Source organism: Spea bombifrons, chromosome 1 (assembly GCF_027358695.1).
Source record: "Spea bombifrons isolate aSpeBom1 chromosome 1, aSpeBom1.2.pri, whole genome shotgun sequence".
NCBI lineage: Eukaryota > Metazoa > Chordata > Amphibia > Anura > Pelobatidae > Spea > Spea bombifrons.
In genome coordinates this window covers 113,082,070-113,103,521 of record NC_071087.1, presented here as the reverse complement: position 1 = coordinate 113,103,521, position 21,452 = coordinate 113,082,070, and the positions used below count along the sequence as shown (strand labels likewise).

At 38.4% G+C, this 21,452-nt stretch overlaps 1 protein-coding gene across 2 annotated transcripts; it reads right to left on the bottom strand.

The window, feature by feature from the left end:
• Nucleotides 1-1,333: 1,333 nt before the first annotated feature.
• On the bottom strand, nt 1,334-18,027 carry DAO (D-amino acid oxidase). Of its 2 annotated transcripts, none has more exons than XM_053469053.1 (11): nt 17,873-18,027; nt 6,905-7,117; nt 6,347-6,461; nt 5,906-5,982; nt 5,521-5,586; nt 5,300-5,354; nt 5,085-5,189; nt 3,661-3,743; nt 3,395-3,512; nt 2,302-2,400; nt 1,334-1,769 (listed from the first exon to the last, which is right to left on the bottom strand). In XM_053469053.1, the coding sequence occupies exons 2-11, from the start codon at nt 7,096-7,098 to the stop codon at nt 1,641-1,643; spliced, it is 1,041 nt and encodes a 346-aa protein (XP_053325028.1). In that variant the 5' UTR covers nt 7,099-7,117; nt 17,873-18,027; the 3' UTR covers nt 1,334-1,640. The 2 variants fall into 2 exon arrangements, with proteins under 2 accessions (XP_053325028.1, XP_053325019.1); XM_053469044.1 differs by lacking the exon at nt 17,873-18,027 and adding an exon at nt 9,707-9,797.
• Nucleotides 18,028-21,452: the final 3,425 nt, after the last annotated feature.

Sequence of the window (21,452 nt, the reverse complement as noted above, 5' to 3'; positions counted from 1 at the left end):
TTTAACTAATGGAGCGGGGAGACCAATGGTCTCCCCAAGCCAAGTTCCGCGCCAGGAATTCAAAGGCCATGCGACCAACTCTATTTTTCGCCTGCAGGGGCCCTGCCAATGACCAATAGAGTCGTTCTTATGGCCCTTTAACTCCTGATGGCGAACCTACGGATTTCCGCTCCAGTTAACCCCTGCAATGCCGTGAAGATAATGGGAGCGCAAATCTGTAGGTTCGCCGTCAGGAGTTAAAGAGCTTTAACTCTTGCAGAGGGGAGACAGGCCGTGTTCCCCGTCAGGAGTTAAAGGGCCGTGCAAGTGACTCTATTGGTTCGCCTGCAGGGGCCTCCTTTGGCATCAAACAATGGCTCATCTGCCATCCACCAATGAAGTACAGGTGCACTTCATTGGTTGATGGCATAGAAGGCCCCTGCAGGCGACCAATAGAGTTGCTCGTACAGACATTTAAAATCCTGGTGCCAAAGGTGCTGCATAGTGCATACCACGTTAACCCCGTATTAACCCCTTCTACAAAAAATTTAGAAGAATGTACACGAATACTCTCCTGAACCGAACACAGTTGGTCGGCACTAAAGTCTATGGAAAACCATATGCATATGGCTGAGCAGTACATTGTACACGTAGGCAGGCAGCCAATAGACTCACTCGCATGGCCCTTTAACTCCTGACGGCGTAACTTGGCCTGGGCCTGCTCCAAAAGTTAACGGTCCGTACAAGCGACTCTATTGGTCGTTTGTAAGGACCTTTAATTCTTGGAGCGGGGAAACCAGTGGTCTGTCCCAGCCAAGTTACAGCACCAGGATTTTAAAAGTCTGTACGAGCGACTCTATTGGTCACCAGCAAGGGGCTTGTCTGCCATCAACCAATGAAGTACAGGTGCACTTCATTGGTTGATGGCAGAGGAGGCTCCTGCAGGCTCGTACGGACATTTAAAATCCTGCTGCCAAAGCTGCTGCGTAGTGCGTACCGCACACGAAGAATGTACACTAATATTCGCCCGAACCGAACACAGGAACAGGCAAATATTCCTGGAATACGAAGATTTTCCCCCCCACGAAGACGAACACGAAGAGTTGGCCGGCGCCCAAGTCTAGTTGTAACATTACTACAACTGTACATTACTGTAACATTACTATTGACAACTATTACACGTACATAGACTGCTGAACTATAAAATGCCTATACATATACATGTATTATATACCTATATATACTTATATTGTCTCATCCTCATTTAAGCACGTTTTGTGTATTTTTAGTTATATATTTAAATATTCTCATGCTCTCATATGGGCTCCTCATTAAAAGACAACAGTTCAAAATCAAAAATTATATATTGTATTTATTCTAAAAATCCTAATTATTGCATCTGAATATGCATGTGATAATTAGCCAGTTGTTAACCAACAGCAAGACCCCATTTTACAACCTTAAGACAAGTTGTAAAGCTTTATTTTGCTTCAAGGCTGTATCCCAGTAAGAAGATTAGTGTCTATTAGCTTTTGTCTCTAGAGAGTCACAGTACCATGAAGATGTATCAGTTATTTTACAGGTAATGTGAGCCTTAATGAGGCTCGATACAGCAAGAACCTATACTCCAGCCATATTACGCAGTGCTTCTTGGGTCCATATTACAGAGAAGACTTGGGAGTCCTTAATTTCTTTTCCTCCACAATCTGCCCAAATATCTTTGCTGCTTCCATCGCACAACCCCAATGAATGGTGAGACCGAAACCACCATGGCCATAATTGTGTATGAGCTGCAGAGAAAAATGTTTGAGTATTAATAGGTATTATTATCATCACCATCATTGTTGCTAGTAAATATTCTAAGACCTTTAGAAAATAAATTGCATTTGGAAAACATCTATCCTCGGCATTTACTGGCAAATATTAGAGGGTACACATAACTTTTACATACTGCAATTGCTTGATATCAGCATCCGGAGAATGCTGTTCTAGGGTAGCGGCTGTGAAATAAGGGCAGTATTGTGATTTATTACATTTTTGGGGTAGAGGATTGTTCACCAAATATCACATTTATATAATTATTCACTATACTGTTTCTACTGGTACCCTGGTGCTAAAATTGCCACAGGGCCCCCCAACTTTCCCAATCAACATGTCCCACAGTGCCACTTTTGCCCAAAACAGTGCCCCAATGGGGTCCAGGTCGGAGGAGGCCATTCTAAACAATTTTGAATGGGTATGAGGAGACAGGAACAAGGTTGTAGTTAAGCCACTGAGTAGATTAAAATATCTCCACGTGAGTTATATATAAAATATGCAAACCTCGCTCTTCAAAGTTCCAGACACAAAACGTTCTCTCTCCAGCCTCACTTTGCTTCTTACAGGCCTCAGTCCAGTCCAGTCATGTATAATCTTTGCGTTCTATGCCAGAAAAAAGGGGGAATAGAATACGCACACCATCTTAATGCAGGAGTGATTTTCAGTTAGCAGTAAATAAGGAAAGGGAGGGCCAGATTAATAAAGAGCAAAACCTCTTTAAACCTTTTTAAAGTACTGTTTAACAATAAAATACACCGATATTTAAAGGGGTAAATTAATGACTCAAAAAAGGTTAGCTGTTATTTTTTTCAGAGATTATATGCCACAGCAACCTAGGTCTCATGGGCCTCTCGCTTGAAAACATTAATTAAAACTGACTTGCCAAACTGAAATTCAATTACAGCAACAATTCAAAACTAAGTCAATACATAGAGAAAAGAGCAACTAGCAAAAGAATGATCACTTAAACTGTAAAAGGTTTAATCCTAGTAATACACTATATAGACAGAAGTGTTGGGACACCTGACCATTACAAAAACATCATGGTGTTATGACATCCCATTCTAAATACATAGACATTAATATGTAGTTGGTCCCCCCTTTCCACTCTTCTGGGAAGGTTAGCCACAAGATGGAGAGTTTCTGTAGGAATTTTCATTCAGCAGAGCATTTGTGAGGCCAGGCACTGATGTTGGATGCCTGGCTTGCAATCTCCATTTTAGATCATCCCAAATGTGTTCAATGGAGTTAAGGTCAGGGCTCTGTGGGGGCCAGTCAAGTTCTTCAACACCAAACTTATCCACCATGTCTTGATGGACCTTGCTTTGAGCACTAGGGCACAGTCATGCTGGAATAGAGAAGGGCCTTCCCCAAACTGTTCCCAGAGTTGGAAACATAGCATTGTCCAAAATGTGTGAAGGGGACATACTAAGATATGTAATGGTCAGGTGTGGCAATACTTTTGTCCATATAGTGTACTTGCCAATAGCAGCACCTCTTTCAGCATTGTAATAGAAATAAAGAAGGCAGTATTCGTATTTTTTGGACATTTTAACAGAAAATACAGGAATTTACCTTATATAAAATTACACCTCACCTTTAGACTAGGTAGAAGCTCACAACATTGTTCCCAGATCCATCCATTATCTACAGAGGTGCTTTCTTCATTCCAGTTCCCCAGCTGGTAAATCCCTCCCAAGGTGACACTCTGAGACCTGTACACAGGGGCAGGAGGGGGAAGCAAGAATAAACCACACTGGGGGGTAAACACTGCTTGTTTACTATACACACAACCGTTTTTATATAACTGTTCTTTTAATATAAAACACTAGTAATAAGTGAGACACCTCCATAGACACTTACCCTGGAATGATGTATGGTGTAGTGTAAACGCCTGTCTTCAGATCATGAGTTAAAATGAAATGTTTTACCCATGGAGCATGCACCTGGAAAAGAAACATTATCAGAATCAGATTTCACATGATCGATTACTTCTCCTATGCAATACATGTTCAAAAAATCTACTGACTCACACAGAGACATCATAATCCATAGCGCTGTACACTATTTGATCTCAATGACTTTATGCATTGTGAAGTAACCAACACATGTGAGTTTCATCTGTAATAAAGGGATCCACATTACGTAAGAGCAAACTGCCAATTCTTTCAGAAGAAGCTTAATATATTAGACCTTAATGTATAGTACAATGTGGCTGCCATGATGCAGATGTGTGTGACTGTATTTGTTTACAGCAGAAACAACCGCATCTGGAAATGTCCACAATAAACACAATGTCCACCAGGAGTCACACTGAGATAGAAGCATCCGTGTCAATGCTAACATTGGCTTCTATGCCAAACCCAGGTACAGAAATACGTATGTGCATGAGCAGTCTACATATAACGTAATAGAGTTCATTACTGCTATCTGGACAATCCCAATCAGGATGTGAATGTCTGGGAATTCTGAGGTCAAAATAATTACTTTTTAGGCAAGGCAAACATCAAAAAGTAGCTGTTTGTAACGTCTGGATCATTGGCTTTCAATTCCCTTGTATTAAATTCACTAAGTACTAAGAAACCATGCTAACTTCAAAAGAGAGATCGCAGATCATGAGCACCTCATAGCAATCACTTTGAGACAGATTATGCATCAATACAAATAAACGTGCTCCTTTCCAACGTCATAGATTTAGTGTTTAGCTCTTACGATAGAACAGAAGCTATAAAAACACGCATCACACCCACTTTCCCCAACTGGCTTGGACGAGATCCACCAAATAGTGTTAGCATCATGTCTTAAAGGTGTTTTGTCATGGTGCACTGTTGTTAATTTTGTTTTACAACTTTTATATTCAACATAAAGAACTTTAATTTTAAGAAACATTGCTTCAATGTCTGTTACATAACTACTTAAGCACTTATTTATTCTTTGTCATGATTGAAGTTCTGTTCCACCTATTCTGCTGGCTTTCAACCAAATGAAGCATTTAAATATAATTCTTAGTACCATTGAATGTCCAAATCCTTCCCAGAAATAATTATTTAATTTTGTTTCATATGTAACTCTTTCTGGGAATACCTAATTGTAACGTGACACAAAATGTTATTTGCATGTGGTCAAACCTCCAGAAGAAAGAATAAATTGTCAGATTTGCTAAGGTTTATTTGCTTAATGCGCTATAGAGCGCAATTACCTTTTTTATTTAAGCGGAGCAGCACCTTTAAGGTAATGTGACTTCACATTTTATTTTATTGGAAAAATGATGATAGTATCGCTGTTACCTTTAGGATTTGTCCTCGACCTGGCTTTAACTCAGGATCTGGCTGTAGTTCTCCTGAACGCACCCCTGTGCAGTTAATGATAACATCTGCTCCTTGTGCAGCCAACTGTGGAGTAGTTACACAAAGCAATATTTGTAAATCTTTGTTTAGTGCAGGGTTGGCGTCATTTATTCACTGTGTCATTTGACAGTCAATCGACATGGCGACTAACTTACTTCTCCAAAATTTTCAATCTTCCTTTGAATAAATGTGACTCCTCGTTTTAAAAGACTGCAAGAATAAATGAGAACCACAGGAATTTATGGCTGAATTTGACAATATACAGTACATATATATATATATATATATATATATATATATATAACTGTATTAGACATGAATCAGTGTGTGCACTCATTGACTCTAACGCCACCAAAACTTTTGCGTGAACACTCACCTCTTGGTCAGCCATGGTAAATAACTTTTCCCCTCAATCATCAGTGCAGTGTTAAACCAACCATAACTAGAAAGGAAAACATGAACAAGGATAAGTGTTTGGCTAGACAAATTTTAATGGTTGCTGACAGTGGTTTCAAGGACAAAACGCAACAGTATGGTCGCTCAGTCTAGAAAGATCTTTGATAGTCTGGCACACTCATGAGGAGGAAGGTTTATGGAAACTTGAATGTGCAACAGGATGAGAAATTGTCATAATGAGAATTAAACATTAATGATGGAGTCCATGACTGGTCTTTCCCATATGGGGCACGGTATACGCTTTGTAGGCATTGGATCTGAATCTCTCATGTAAAGGCTAGCCCTCGTATCCTACAGATACAAACCTGTATCCAGGAAAAAGCTTAAGCTCTTCAGGGGTTAGATGGCGAAATCCAAGCACAACGTCTTTCCATGAGGGCTCCTGCAAAAGTAAAAACACTTGTGTTAATCTGAGGATTAGTGAGGTTCCACCAGTTAGGCTTAAACAGTGAAAACTTAAAAAAATAATGACATTAAAACTATACAAGTCATCATACTTTCATAGGGTGAACAAAAAACTAAAAATGTTTAAATAATTCAGCACATATTGACCCTCAATTTCAGCATTTTGTCGTTTTACAAGTCATGTAAACCAAATGCGATACATATTGTGCTTCCTAGTTTATGTATGATTACTGTTAGAATGACGTACAAATAAATCCTATTTTCTGGCATGGTATTATATTAATATCTGGCCAGTGAAATCTGAAAATATTTAATTGTAAAAGTACAGAAAAGTTTCTTACAGGGGCTGGGTCTTTCAGTATATTGTAGCCAGACTGCAGGAAAATTCCCATGTCCTGTGCCGCCTCTGAGTTGACATATTGTAGCAGGTAATCAAATGTCTCTTTGTTCCATTTTCTGCAGAAATATCACAGTGAAAACTGAAGAAATGCAAAAACATGATATATTATATATATATATATTATATATATATATATATATATATATATATATATATATATATATATATATATATATATATACGTAGTTGTTATACCATCTCTCGTATGTTCTTTCTATGCTGTGTTACTCTGAGTACATGTATGTCTGCCATAGTGATATACTTTAGATTCTGTACCCCCCATTTTAAAAACATTAAACATTAAAGTAGGAATTTAAAACTATATAAGCAATGCTTTTCCTTGGAAAGACTCATATTAAAACTTCCTTTTTATTGTGCTGACTATATCGTAAATCACTTATCTACATCGCAGATCCTACTGAGCCCACACCAGCTTTTGCACATCCTTATATACCCTATACATACCCTATATTAAAGAAACTAAGTAAAGAGAGCTTACGTCTCTTGCGTATTTCCCTCATCATAGAGGTATGGCTGCCACAATCCTGCTGCTCCATCGCTGGTAGTGAGCGGGGTGAATTTATCTGCATATATCTCGATTTTTAGCGGCGACACGCTACGGTGGTACTGCTCATGGATACAGAGTGCTGTGGACAGTCCGATGACTCCAGCTCCTATCACTGCAACATGCATTTTCCTGAAGGATATGTACCTGTAGGAGAAAGAAATCCGCACCATAACCAAAATAATTCATCTTTTGGCAGTATTTAAGGAATTATACCCCTAGTGAGAATCTGTTTGACTTATTTCAGGGATAAATCCTAAACTGAAGTCATATAAGGACAGTGAGGAACTGTACCCTTTAATGCAGACGCTTGCAAAATCTAATAATGTTAATAACAATAACATAACAATAAAATATAAGGGAAGCTGCTCATCATGATATACAACATAGTAATATCTTTATAAAATTCAATAAAAAAAAAAAACTCATAGTGTTGCTGACTTCAACTTCAGCCCATAATCTGCGTAGCTCCTTGGGAAAAAAAATACAAGAGCTCCTTAAATGTTCAATAAAGATATCAAGATCTGAATTACCCCAGACATGCAAGTTTGAGTAAAAGTGAAATCACACGCATAAGTCCATGAACAGATTTGGGCTGCTCGTAAATGCACACGTTTTACAACTGGCCCTAAGCACCAAGAAAGGGCCCATCAACGGTACTGACGACAATAGCAGCATTGACTTCAAGTCAGCGGAGTGGCTCGTATGGTTTAAGTAAAATACTAGGGGACAACAGTTTGCTCTTTCCCAAACCTCAACACACCCTTGCTCCATTCATTCTTGGTCCTATATGATATGATATCCATATGATAGTACCAGGAGCAGATTGCCCCTTAAATCAGGAATGCTTATGAAACATTTATATTACAGGGACTTCACTAACATTCTCTGTCTTGCATGGTGCATTTCAATAACATTTCAATGGCTAACCGTATAGTTCCACATAGACAAAACAGTAAAGGCACTCTTCAGAATGTTAATAAACTTGAATCCATCTTTCATTTAATTTGTCCATTTTAAAGCTTGATCACATAAAAACAACACAGAAATGTTTAAGAGGCATTTAAGAAGCAACAACCTATCAGCACCTAATTTTCTGTCACATGGAAATTAAGTGTTCCCAGACAAAATTTCATAAGAAGAAATACATTGTATATGCTTATATGTTAGCATAAATGTGCATGTGTTTGTGTGTTGGCATTAACATATATATTTAAGGGAGTGTGTTAGCATGAGTGTGTATGCATAATTGTGTGAGGGAGGCAGTGTGTTACCATTAGTGTGTATTAGGAATTGTGTGTTAGTGTAAGTGTGTTAGTGTGTTATGTGTGTAAAATCGTATAAGTGTAAGAGTGTGTGTAAATATTAGTACTAGTGTGTATGCAAGTAACTGGGGGGGGGGGGCAAGTGGCCAGTAGGGCCTCTTTAGTTTACCTGCCCCCAGGGCCAGAAAGTGCTAACCCTCCCCTGATAAAAGTAGCACCTTTAAAGGTGATAAAATATAATTAGATATATCTGCATACATACATACAGTAATGTATATGACCTAGATGACTTTTTAACAAAGGAGAATATACAAGGATATAATTTGTTTTAAGGACAGGATCAGGTAATGCTTGTTGATCCAGTGAGAAATCAGGAATTTTTCTCCTTTTTGAGGCACAAATCTTGATGGGTATTTCTTTTTGCCTTCTTCTTCTGTAACACAAATTACATTATTCTGTGATTTATATTTACTGCAATCTGTTTTCATGCAGTTGTATAAACCGGCACTTAGTCAAAGTGTGTGGATTACATTACAAGTCATGTAAAACCTGTACTGACAGTTTGCCACGTTGCACTCATCTCACGTTTCCTTATAGAATTAGAGAATTACCGATTCATTTTTTTCTTTGTTTTGTTCTTTCATTTCATTTAAACTGGAAAGACATGCAGTTGCAACTTCATTTATTTTCTTTTACACAAAACATTTAGTGATCGATTCAGGATAGGCTTTATGTCTATACCATACATGTCCAAATTCTCTCTGTGTATTACCACTTATGAGAGTCTGTTCCATTTATCTACCACACTCTCAGAAAAGCAAAACTTCCTTACATTGCATTTAAGCCTCTGACCGTCTATGACCGCTTGGTCTTTCTTGATCATTTTTATCGCTGCTGGCAAGTGAGTTTGCTAACACAGAGCCTAGGGTGGCATATGAGAAGGTGGCCTATTGTGCCCATTACACAGTGTCTGCTGCGTGGACCTGCTACAAATGTGAATGGCTGTTACATTTGTAGTGAAGCACATCTGCTATTACACAATAAGAGTAATTCTAGCTCAGTGTGGTAAAAAAAGGGTGACTGCACTACCAACAGAGTCAGGCTATCCGCTGATTTCAAATGACGATATGCTGTAGAAGGACACATTTTCAGACAGACAACTGTATAGTTAAGCGACGGTTACTTAAAAAAATTATTGTACCGGAAAAAAAACCTCCATATGGTGCCTGATGTGAAAAATGGGTTCATCTGGTTTCTGTGCTCTATTAATCAAGCGGTATTTTATTTCCATAGAAGACAGTATATGTTTTGAGAATGTAAGGACTTCCATTCTTAGGTGTAATCGATGATAATGCAACAGCTCTTTCACCTGTACATGTCATTATGGAATCCATCACAAACAGTTTCAGGTACGAAAGAGAAATATTAATATCCAGGAAATGGAACAGAAGGATCTGGCAAAAATCTTTACCTTTTAGTGTAAGTCACACATGACTGGGCTCTTCTGAAAAACATGGGTTCGAGGAAGTAAGCATTTCTCTCAGAACGCACACTTAAGAAGGCATCACACCAGGAAGTGAGCGCAAGCAGTTTCATTTTCTGTTTCTAATACTCTATGGTAAACGTGTGTGTGCTGGGAAGCTGCTGGGACGGACGTCTGCCAGTGTTTCGGAGAGTTCCTGTTTTATGGATTGCTGATACATCTGAGTTTAACTCATTGAACACTAACATGAAAAGAATTCTATTTTACAGAAAGGGTAGTAGATACCTGGAATAAACTTCAAGTGATTCAAAAGGGGTAGATTATTAAGAACAATTAGTTATTTTCTGCTGTCACTATGTCATACCCTCCAGCATTTCAGGTGTCCTAATCAGGACACCTGCGATGGGTAGTATGACAAGAGGTAGTGGGTGAGATAGACCCAGGAGTGGTCCGGGCAGACCTTCATTGTATTTACACCTCCCTGGTTGGGTCTTCGGAGATGTAGGTAGTGAGGCAGCTACAGGGGAGGCTGGCAATTTCCTGTTCAGCAGTGGCCCCCAGCCACAGACACCCCCTAGTAACACACACTAACATACTCACTCCACAAACACACTAAAATATACTCATATATGATATATTTGTGGAAACTAGACATCCCTGTGTATTTACCTAGGGGCACCGTGGCATATTTCATGCAACCGTCTCCGCACCAACATGTGGTTTAGAAAAAGAATGTACTTTTCATATATATTTTGCAATTCCTGACTGGATGTGAAGTACTGGGAAATCCCTGATTTGTATTCAACATCCCTCAAGTCTCACATGCATTGGTGGACCTTTATTTCGTTTTAACTCTACAAAACTATAGATTTTTGAAGATTGGGCAACCCAGGGTATTTTAGTAGGCACAGTGGCATGTGTCATACAACTGTTTGCACGCCAACGTTTTCCAAGGTTGGTGGTTTTTTTTTTTTAAAAACATATGCATTTTCTCATGTATTTTGCAATGTTGCCCTGAATTCTCACTTGAGATTTAACTGCAGGATAAATGGCTGACTTGTGTTAAGCAACATTATATACATTGAGTATAGCAATATTATACAAATTAGTACGTTTTGGTGAGACCGTTAGTCACATAGTAATCCAGGCATACCCCAATTTGCCCCAAATACCCCATAGGTATGTATTCTGCAGATTCTTTATAACATTCCAGGTACATACAGGGAAAAAATCCTTTCCCTGAGCTTTTTAATCATTTGTAAAGTAGCAGCTTTGCCTAGCAAGTAATTGTTACTGTTGCAGATTTCAAGACAAGAAGGCTGAGCACCTGGGGAGCTGATCGTTTCTAATTAAACTGTTATTTTACGGTAAATGTTGCATTTTAGAGTTCTTAGTACCTGCTGCCGTTGACATTAACAAAGAACTCCTATGTGGATTCATATATACGGAAATCCTTTATTACGGTAATACAGAACCCTACTGTTTTAATTATATATTAATAATGGTATTGTTTACGATCTTGGGGGGAAGGGATCAATAGCAAGTGACTGGTAGGGTAACTTTAATAAATATCATAAATGCAAAAAATAACATACATTATAAATACCATAGTAAAGGTAATCAACTTATAAATTCAACTAATAATCAGTTAACTTAGAAATGGAGTGTTTGTGCATCATTTTGGTTGACAGTGGTCTATGGGTTTGTGCGTCAGTTTGGCTGAAACGGTGAGGGTTTTGAGTGCATGTGGTTGTAGTAGTGAGTGTGGCAGCAGAGTTCTGGTGCGTGAAATAGCTTGACGTAGTGTGCTCCTGAATGCTTTGCTTGAATGATATATCACTAAGGAGTAGCAAGTGATTTTTTTACCTTGACTAGTAAGTCTATGGGATATTTTTCCGGTTTTGAATACATATATACACGTGTAAGATCTCTGATCTCCCGACTGGCCATAAAAACATCTGACAGCAGATAAGAACTACCTAGTCTACCAGTTTATACTATGAGGGAATGTGCCAAGTCAGCCATCCACTATAATATGCAATACCTGGCACCATGCAACTTTAAGAGACAGAGTGCTTGGATATGATGTCATATTCTGGTGCTTAACAGTGAAGAGTATGGCCCCACCTAAAGTAGCTGTCCTGAGTCAGGCCTAGTGTAGCATCCAAATTAAGTACACCACTGACTGGAGTTCACTGGTGACAATGGCAGAAGCCAAGATGCCTTATGTCTCCTCCGGAGTACACACGCTATTTAGATTTTTGGTTAAAATAAATACATTCTAAAAGTAAATACCTTGTATGGAATTCCCCACTGACCAATGTTGGTGCCTTATGCTGCCCCTGACTAACCACCCATCCAAAATCACCAACCAATCCAAATACTAACTAAAACAACTTTTAAAATGTCAATTTAACCAGCCCTCTTGAAACTAAAGATTACTAAAATGTCACAACATTTAAAGTGCTGTCCTACAGTATGTGAGGAGTGTAAACTCACAAAAATGCATCAGTTACTGTTATATTTCCCACATACTGCATGGCACCGCTTTACATAAGCTGATCGCCAACATGTGAAATGTACACATGCCCTGGAAAAATGGCTGAATGTGAGTAATCTCGGCAGGAAGGGCTTAAAAGAATTAACATGTAATTGAACTAGAAGAAGGATTGTTTAATAAATGGAAGATCTATGGATATTGATATTTGGATTTGCCACTTCCCAAAGTGTTCATTTGAAAGCAATCATGTATATATAATGCACTTCTGTAGGCATAACACCCACAAGACATGTCTGGAACAGGGGCAATAAACAATAAGCAAAGAATTTACATTAAGGGTAAATCACTCCTGCTAATAGCATGGCTAGATTAAAAAGATAATAAGTCATGAAGCAGCAAACATATTTTATAATATAAAACTAGCAAAATATTTTTCAGCCACAAGTTAACCACGGCTTTCTTTAATTTGCGGGGGAGTTTTTCCTTTACTCACTGGCATTATACTTAGTAAAACTGATTAAACAGTGTAATGAATAAGTTATACATTAACAACTCACCACTTATTCCAGGAGAAGCTGTCTGTTGTGGCCCTTCGTAATATAGAATATGTTAAGAGTATTTTAGCTCACCAAAATGTAAAAAAAACAAACAGGTTATTAAATAAATACAAAAGCAAATCACTCAATTTATTTTCGATCAGAGTGCAGCATCCCACACCGAGAGCGAGTCCTTACAAAATGCATCTTTAATCACGGTATGGGAAGTTATTCAACTCCTCCCTGTTCATGCTGCAATCTGATATACCATGCCATGGCACATATCTGCCTTATAAATACATTTTAATAATATAAAATCATGTCCGAGAGAGTTCAGGAGAGAGAGGAGGGCTATTAAAATGGTGAATGGTTTAAAAACTATCAAAAAAGCCTATTTGAGCTCAATGTGTACAGCTTGGATGAGAGAAAAGAGGGGACATGTGATAGAAACTTTGAAATACTTAACATGTTTTAACAAAGTACGGGAGGAACGTTTGTTTCAAAGAAGGAGAAATGTTATAAGAGGTCATAATCTAAAACTAGAGGCTTACATGTAATGTAAGGAAGTTTTACTTTACTAAGAAGGTGGTGGATAAATGGAACAGCCTCCAATCAGAAGTGGTAGAGGCTAATACAGTGTGGAAATTTAAACATGCATTAGATAGGTATAAAGCTATCCTGAATCTAAGACGAGACCAAGGACTAATAAAGGTCTGAGTTTTTATATCTGGAAAAATTGGAAAACTAGAAGGTCCATATGGTTTTTGTCTGCCATCAGATTATTTTCTATTAAATTACATTATCTGTTTATTGTTTAAATCACCTTGATATTTCATATTCTCACACAAAGATATCTCAATGTGATATTGCTGCATTACAGAGGCTCTTTGCCTATTTATATGAAAATCTTCTTTTTTATTTATTCATTAGGAAGGTGTGCAAGTAGTCGTGGAATATGTATGGGCAAGCCTGGTTGAGCAAGACTACAAGGTATGAGGCTGGTTTTTCCAAGGCACTCTACTTCCTTTTGCTCATGTAAAATCCCAAGTTCTGTCTAGACTTGAATAAAACTAATTGTTTTACATAAGCAGTGTCTTTGATGACACAGAGGGTGAAATGCAGATTCCTAGTGCAGATATTGATTGATTATTCACGAACTGAGCATACATTATATACAAGGTAAACTGTGATGCAGCACAGAACACAAACATCTGCAGCTTAAGCAGGGATATACAGCGATAGCATCTGTATACTGTGAAAACACACATACATCCATGCTCACACACACAAACAATTACACATTTCCAACAACAACAATTCCAGGGGCGCATAAATAGGGGCTTTGCAGCAGGAATGACACCTGGGGATGGGAGATGGTGGGAGGAAGTGGGTTTGACAAAGCTATGCAGTCATGGTAATAAAGCACACCAAATGGGACAAAGGCATAGCAACAAAATCCCATGTTGGCCTTAAAATATTCCCCCCAAAAATAACATATATATCCTGAGAAACCTGGACCTAAAGAATAAGCTAATTTAAAGTGACATACCAGCCATCATATGCACTTTAGTGTATATGATAGCTGAGTGCTTCCTTCAAATTTACATAATATCCACCATGCAAATGCATGGGGAGACTGCCCCCCCTTGTTTCCCGTGCAAAAGATGTGATTGGCTGAACACATCTCTTTTCACTAGCTTATTATATTACACATAGGTTGCTTATTACACATTACATTGGTTTATTTAGTGTATAATGTAGGATACAGGAGAAGTGACAGATCTTAATGCTAAATACATGCCAGTTCTAAAAAGGCAATTGCTAATTAAACTCCATTCCCTCTTCTTCCCAATGGTTGAGTAATAAATAAGTCATATTTTCTTTAGTCCCAAGTCTACTGCCCCAGCTCTTGGCTGGAGTTGTAGAAATAATTCCAGTGGCCTAGCTACAGCCTGCAAACACTTGTTCCTGTCTCTCTTTTTCTATCATTTCAAAATTGCTCAGAAAGGGCCCTTCTGACCTGGACCATGCTGGGACATAAAGTTGAAATGGCTCATAAACAAACCGGTCAACTGAGTAACACATGTGAACCCTGCATTGTGGGTATAGATCAAATGAGAACCATATGGAATCATAGAGATCGTTTAAATATCAAGTGCAAACCTGCAGGTATAGATTAAACGAGACCCACATGGAAATCCAGCATTGCAGGTATAGATCAAATAATAACCACATGGAATTATAGAGATCAACTGAATATTACACACAAACTCTGCAGGTATAGATCAAATGAGAACCACATAGAAGCTTGTGGGAGGGCTGATAAGCTTTACTTAGCCTCCGCAGCTTAGTGCAACTGTATCTGAAACATGCAGATAGGAGTTATATTGTACCACCATCTGAGTCTGGCTCAGTATATAGTGATGGGAGTGGTGTATCACTGTCAATGTCTGGCTCAGTATACAATGATGGAAGTTATGGTATCCCAGTAGAGTAGAGAGGGAAGGAGAGAGAGAGAGAAAGAGAGGGGTTAAATAAAGGGATTTAACAAAGTAAATGAATGAAGTTTATTTTAAAAGGAGGAGAAATGTTAGAACAAGAGGCAGAGACATAATGCGAGGAAGTTTTACTTCATTAAGAAGGTAGTAGATAACTTAATCTCTTCTCTATAGTTCTTTTTACCATCCATAATTTTTCTTAACTTATTTTTTTTGCCCATTTCCTTTACATGGACTTTGTACTATCGTTTGGACATCCTGTTTTTGTGTATTTAATTTTGCTATAAAAATGTGAAATTACTTTCTCCCTCTTTTTATGATGGACAAAGTTGAAAAACCAGACTTCTCAACTTTGCCCATGTGAATGAAAAAGCAGACTGGGAACAAATGCCTTTGTTTAGAAAGCATGATGTGGATGTCTTCACTCCTCCAGTCTGTAAACATTGCTCCTACAGTTCCTGGATAACACTGCACTGGTTATTATAAATATGCACAAAGCTCGTATTTATCTGTCTGTTCTGCGTAACTGCATTCGTTTTTTCTAATACGATTTGGATTGTTAAGGTTTTCTGCGAATGTAATCATAGTCTGACTGCTCACTGAGAGACACTTGATATACGTAGGTAGCACAGTGCAAACGCATTAAACAAAGGTAGGATAGGAACAGTAAAAATCAAAAGGACATTATCAAAAAAGAATAACAAGGTCAGGTGCAAACAGAGGGCAGAATCAAAGTGAAAGAGCAATCAAAGGCTACATGTCATAAAAGTTTTTTACAGCAATGATATTAAGCAATCCAGATTGCATGTTATTTACTCGTTCCACTTGAATGGGTGCCACAGCTGCTATAAATTGGTGCTAATTGCATTGCCATAAATTCTAAAATGTTAAATTGGTTTTACGCAACTCTAGATTTACTTTAGTCTTGCATTTTCTCATAGCCTTTTTTAAAGGCAATTTAAGCAGATTAGACATTGGATTTTACAGTACAGTCTGATGATTTCTGTTGATGTATATTGTTTCTATGTTATAGATTGTAAGCTTATTTGGATGTCATCTTGTTATGTTATATACTAATTGGTATGTCCTATTAATATTATTTATTATTTTATATAGCGCCATCAAATTCCGTAGCGCTGTACAATGGGTGGACAGGACAAAACAAGTAGTATGTAACATAACAATTTGACTAACAGAGACAACAGGTCTCTGATAGGGATCTATAAAACAATAAATACTACTAATAATAATTTTTGTAGTTAATAATAATAATAATAATGTTTTAGGAACTGATCTGTCCAGTCAACCCTAGCCACCCATTTTGGCCTGAGCTCATACCAAATCATGGAACAGATCAGATGGTGAAATATTTTCTGGCAAAATGATCATACCACAAACACCAAATATTAATAGCCACGTAATATTAGAGATAACTGAAAGGTACATCCTAGCCTTATACTAAATTTAACACGCAAGTTCATTTTGCATAGAATCTAATTCATTATGCTGCATGGAAATTGCCGCATGTGTTCTTCTGTTATTGGGGTTGGAAAACAAACTTCTGGCTCATTTCCTCCCTGCTTCTTAAGTATGCTTCACACGTGTTCTTTGCTCACACTGAAGTCAGCGATCGGCTAGCTAGCATCTATGCAATTCATTTGCCACACACGTAGTGGTTTGCTGTGTCCACAGCGGGACTCATCTCGGGCAATTAGTGTCTTCAGTATCCGCTTTGGAAGAATTTTACGTTTTTAAGCCAAAATACAAAAACGTTTTCTTTTTTTTTTCTTCTAGGGAATCTGCATTTCAGAGCTGAAAGGAGTGTTTTTCATTTACTTTTATCTCTGTAATTTATGGCCAGGCACTGACTACAATACAAACTGTATTCAAGCTAAGTGTCAAATTTCAGTAAAAATTAAAAAAAAATTGCAATTTCCACAACCTTTGATATCACCTATTGTAAATGAATTATGGAGGAGGAATGATCTATCCAGGGGGAATCAGTAGCGGTATGAATGAAAACATTAACAGTTACTTCTTTTGAGAGTTGTTATTAATTGATTTACATAGCACCATCATATTCTGCAGCGCTGCACAATGTGTGGCTCATTGTGCAGGGTACTAAACTTTGAAAAGAAAAAAAGCTTACCGTAAACATATCACAATCATCGGAATTCTGACCTTTAAATTGTTTAAGCTGAACACATAACAGCTACCAACACGTTCACCATCAGTTTACATAAAACATACATTTAGCTGAATCTTGTACAGTGGAATGAGTACGGTATGTGTTCTCTGCTCTCTTTTCTCATGTTTCAAAAATACGTGCAACATGATTTAACATGATAAGGTCAGAGGGCCGATCACTACATATTATATATTATAGAATGTTATATTTGTCACAGCCTTAATGACCGAGACAAAAAATACATACTCTAACTACAACCTATATACAGAAGGCTCAGCTGCCTTCCTCTACAGTAGGAAACATCTATTGTATGTCTCAGTCATTAAGGCTATAACTTTTTTTGCTGATTTTTTTACTAAAAGCCCACGGAATATTTGTAGTCTCCACTCATTTTTCTTTATGAGATACACAAAAAGGAGGATAAGAGCTCACCTGTACACAGTGAAACTGGAAGTGGTAATAGAAGGGCAGCTGCAGAAGGTTGTGTACAGCTACAACCCGGTTCCCTTTATCAAAGGTTGAAGTATCACAATGGGCAAAGGTTTTCCTGCTCACGTGACTGTGTCTAATATTTATACATTACAGTGGTACTTGACTAGATGGATCTTACTTTGTCAGCTATATTGGGTGTTGTAAGGCTTATGTATTAAATTAACTTGCTTAGGTTGCAACTTTATAGAGTTACGGCATTATGAGATTGTTTGTACTTTAGTGCGGAATAAAACCATTAGATATGTGGAAATAAAAAAAAAAGTCATGGGTTTTTACTGTTATTGCTATAATTCTTCTATAGCTAAGCAACCCAAGTGGCTCCTGTAGTGGCTCTAGGTTTTATGGGGCCCTATAAATCACAATGTAAAGGTGCACAAAGAACATTAATTGCACTAGTATACGAAACAAATAAAGCTTAAAAGATCTGTCATTTTGTTCCTTGTGAGGTTAAATTACTTAAAAAAAAAAAAAAGCACTAAACTGTTAAAGAAGTTTTTTTATAGAGTTTCTATAATAACAATGTATTGCCTGATTTGGTGTCATGTGCCCAGTGTTTCCAGTAGTGATGGGAAGTTCGGATCATTAAAGTGAATCGGATCATTTCGATTCGTTCACTGAAATGATCCGATTCATGATCCGGATCTTCGGATCACTCAGTGTGTCTGCACGGAGTTACTGTTTTCCAGTAACTCTGTGCAGGCACACTAACGATTGGCCCCGCCCCTTTCATTATGAATCCTCCCCCCTGCCTCCAGTGATGTCAATGAAGGCAGAGAGTCGTTCAAAGATTCGGATCTTACAGGGATCCGAATCTTACAGTGATCCGGATCACTGTAAGATCCGGATCATTGTAAGATCCGGATCATTGTAAGATCCGGATCTTTGAACGACTCTCTGCCTTCATTGGCATTCTAATCATTCAGAGAATGTCACCATACTGTTATAAATAAATACATTAATAATCACTGCCCCCAGGATTTACATTCCCCTTTACCTGCAACTGCACCTTAAGCTAACTTTATTAAATTAATTAAATTAACCCTCACCATTAAATTAACCCTAAACACCCCATCAACCATGACTGCCCTAAAATTAACCCTTAACACCCCATCAACCATGACTGCCCCTAAAATTAACCCTTAACACCCCATTAACCATAACTGCCCCCAAATTAACCCTAAACACCCCATTAAGCATAACTGCCCCTAAATTAACCCTAAACACCCCATTAAGCATAACTGCCCCCAAATTAACCCTAAACACCCCATTAAGCATAACTGCCCCCAAATTAACACTAAAGACCCCATTAAGCATAACTGCCCCAAATTAACACTAAAGACCCCATTAAGCATAACTGCCCCCAAATTAACCCTAAACACCCCATTAAGCATAACTGCCCCCAAATTAACCCTAAACACCTCATTAAGCATAAATGCCCCTAAATTAACACTAAAGACCCCATTAAGCATAACTGCCCCCAAATTAACCCTAAACACCTCATTAAGCATAACTGCCCCTAAATTAACACTAAAGACCCCATTAAGCATAACTGCCCCTAAATTATCCTTAAACACCCCATTAAGCATAACTGCCCCCAAATTAACACTAAATACCCCATCAACCATACCAATTTATTAGGGTTAATTTCAGGGGCCGTTATGGTTAATGGGGTCTTTAGGGTTAATTTCAGGGGCCGTTATGGTTAATGGGATCCTTACGGTTAATTTCAGGGGCAGTTATGGTTGATGGGGTATAAGGGTTAATTTTATGCTGATGATTGAGGGTTAATTTAATTAATTTAATAAAGTTAACTGTAGGTGCAGTTATAGGTAAAGGGGGGCAAACTCATGGGAATCTAAATCCTGGGGGCAGTGTGAACATTATTAATGTATTTATTTATAAAAGTATGGTATCAGTAATATTCTCTGAATGATTCGAATCTCTGTAAGATTCGGATCCTTGTAAGATCCGGATCCCTGTAAGATTCGAATCATTCGACTCTTCGGTTCATTCGACTCTTCGGTTCATTCGACTCTTCGGTTCATTCGACTCTTCGGTTCATTCGACTCTTCGGTTCATTCGACTCTTCGGATCATTCGACTCTTTGAACGACTCTCTGACTCTATGAGTCATCGTTCCTGTGAGAATTAATGAGCTGTAACCTGACCCCAGAGTGCTCTGCAGATGACTCACAGCTCTAGGATCAGGTTACAGCTGCATGATGATTCACAGACTGAACCGCTACAAACGAATCGTTCAGTCTAGTGAACCGACTCATCCGGATCACTAAAAAGAACCGGATCAAATGAACGATTCGTTCATGATCCGGACATCACTAGTTTCCAGGAGATATGATCAATGAGGCCAAGTGTTACTTGATAAATGAATTATTTCTGGGAAGGACACTCTACAGTCCTCTGGATGATGTTGAATTCAGCAGAGTAGATGGGAGAGCACCTTTAATAGGGAAGTAAACTTAACGGGCTGCCGGCTTAGCTACTCATTATAAAGGGCCAACACTGAAAAGCTTCTCCTGCAAGAAGGGACGTGCTGGACCTGTATAATGATTTATTCAAAGGAAGAAGAGACTAAAGAAACCCACTGATTTAACTATACATTATAAAGGTCCCGCCAAGCTCTTTCTGCAGCAGAGGCTCGCTTGGGTTATGTCCTCTTAAGTAAATTGTGTTGAAACACTACCAATTAAACCCTGTTCATTGTAAACAAACTAAGGGATTCATTAAGTAGCTTAACTATAGTTTAGAACACAACGAATATCTAGGGCAACACTAAATGGGTTAAAAATGATGCACTTGTTTGTGTGTGTAATAGCAAAATCCAGTGCAAAAAAGAGGAATTAAAAAGGTAAATATATCCAGGGCCCGACTGGAAATGAAAAAGCAGCCCTAGACACCAGCCCCATATATATGAATGCATGGTCGAGCTCATGTGCTCACAGGCCACAGCAGGGGAACTCCAACTTCACAAGCAACATGTCACACAGTGCCACCTTTGCCCCCAAACAACTTGCCTGTGCCATCTTTGCCCCAAGCAGCTTTTCAGTGCCCCCAAGCAGCTTTTCTGGCCCCTTAACATCCTGCATGTGTCATTCCTGGCCCCAAACATTTGTACATTCATTCAGTCACTAATTAATTCACCCATTCAACCTCCACACCCCTTACCTCATCTGCGGATTTCTCTGGTCTGGGGGCCAGCTGAGCACCACTGGCGTTGATATCTATGCCACCTGGCGACCACCTAACGTGGGCCTGCAGCTTGTGTCGCGGACCAGTTGGCCCACCAGGTGGGCCATTTAATGAATGAATATTCATTAAACAAAGTAGACCCTAAGGAACTATTTGCCAGCCCCACCTGAACATGAATGCCATGTTGTTGATGAACAGTTAGTATTTTATGAACAGTAAGTACATTTAAACATGCATGGGGTAGGCATAAAGCTATCCTGAATCTAAGACAAGATCAAGAACTGATTGAGACAAGTCTTATTTCAGGAAAAATA

Bases quoted from the DNA above. Each gene is read 5' to 3' on its own strand.
- DAO (XM_053469044.1), bottom strand. From the start codon at position 9,750: ATGTTTTTCAGAAGAGCCCAGTCATGTGTGACTTACACTAAAAG. The intron at 7,118-9,706 runs GTAAAGATTTTT...TTTCTCCTACAG, and splicing joins TGTGTGACTTACACTAAAAG to GTACATATCCTTCAGGAAAA. The intron at 2,401-3,394 runs GTGAGGTGTAAT...TTTCTGGCATAG, and splicing joins AGCTTCTACCTAGTCTAAAG to AACGCAAAGATTATACATGA.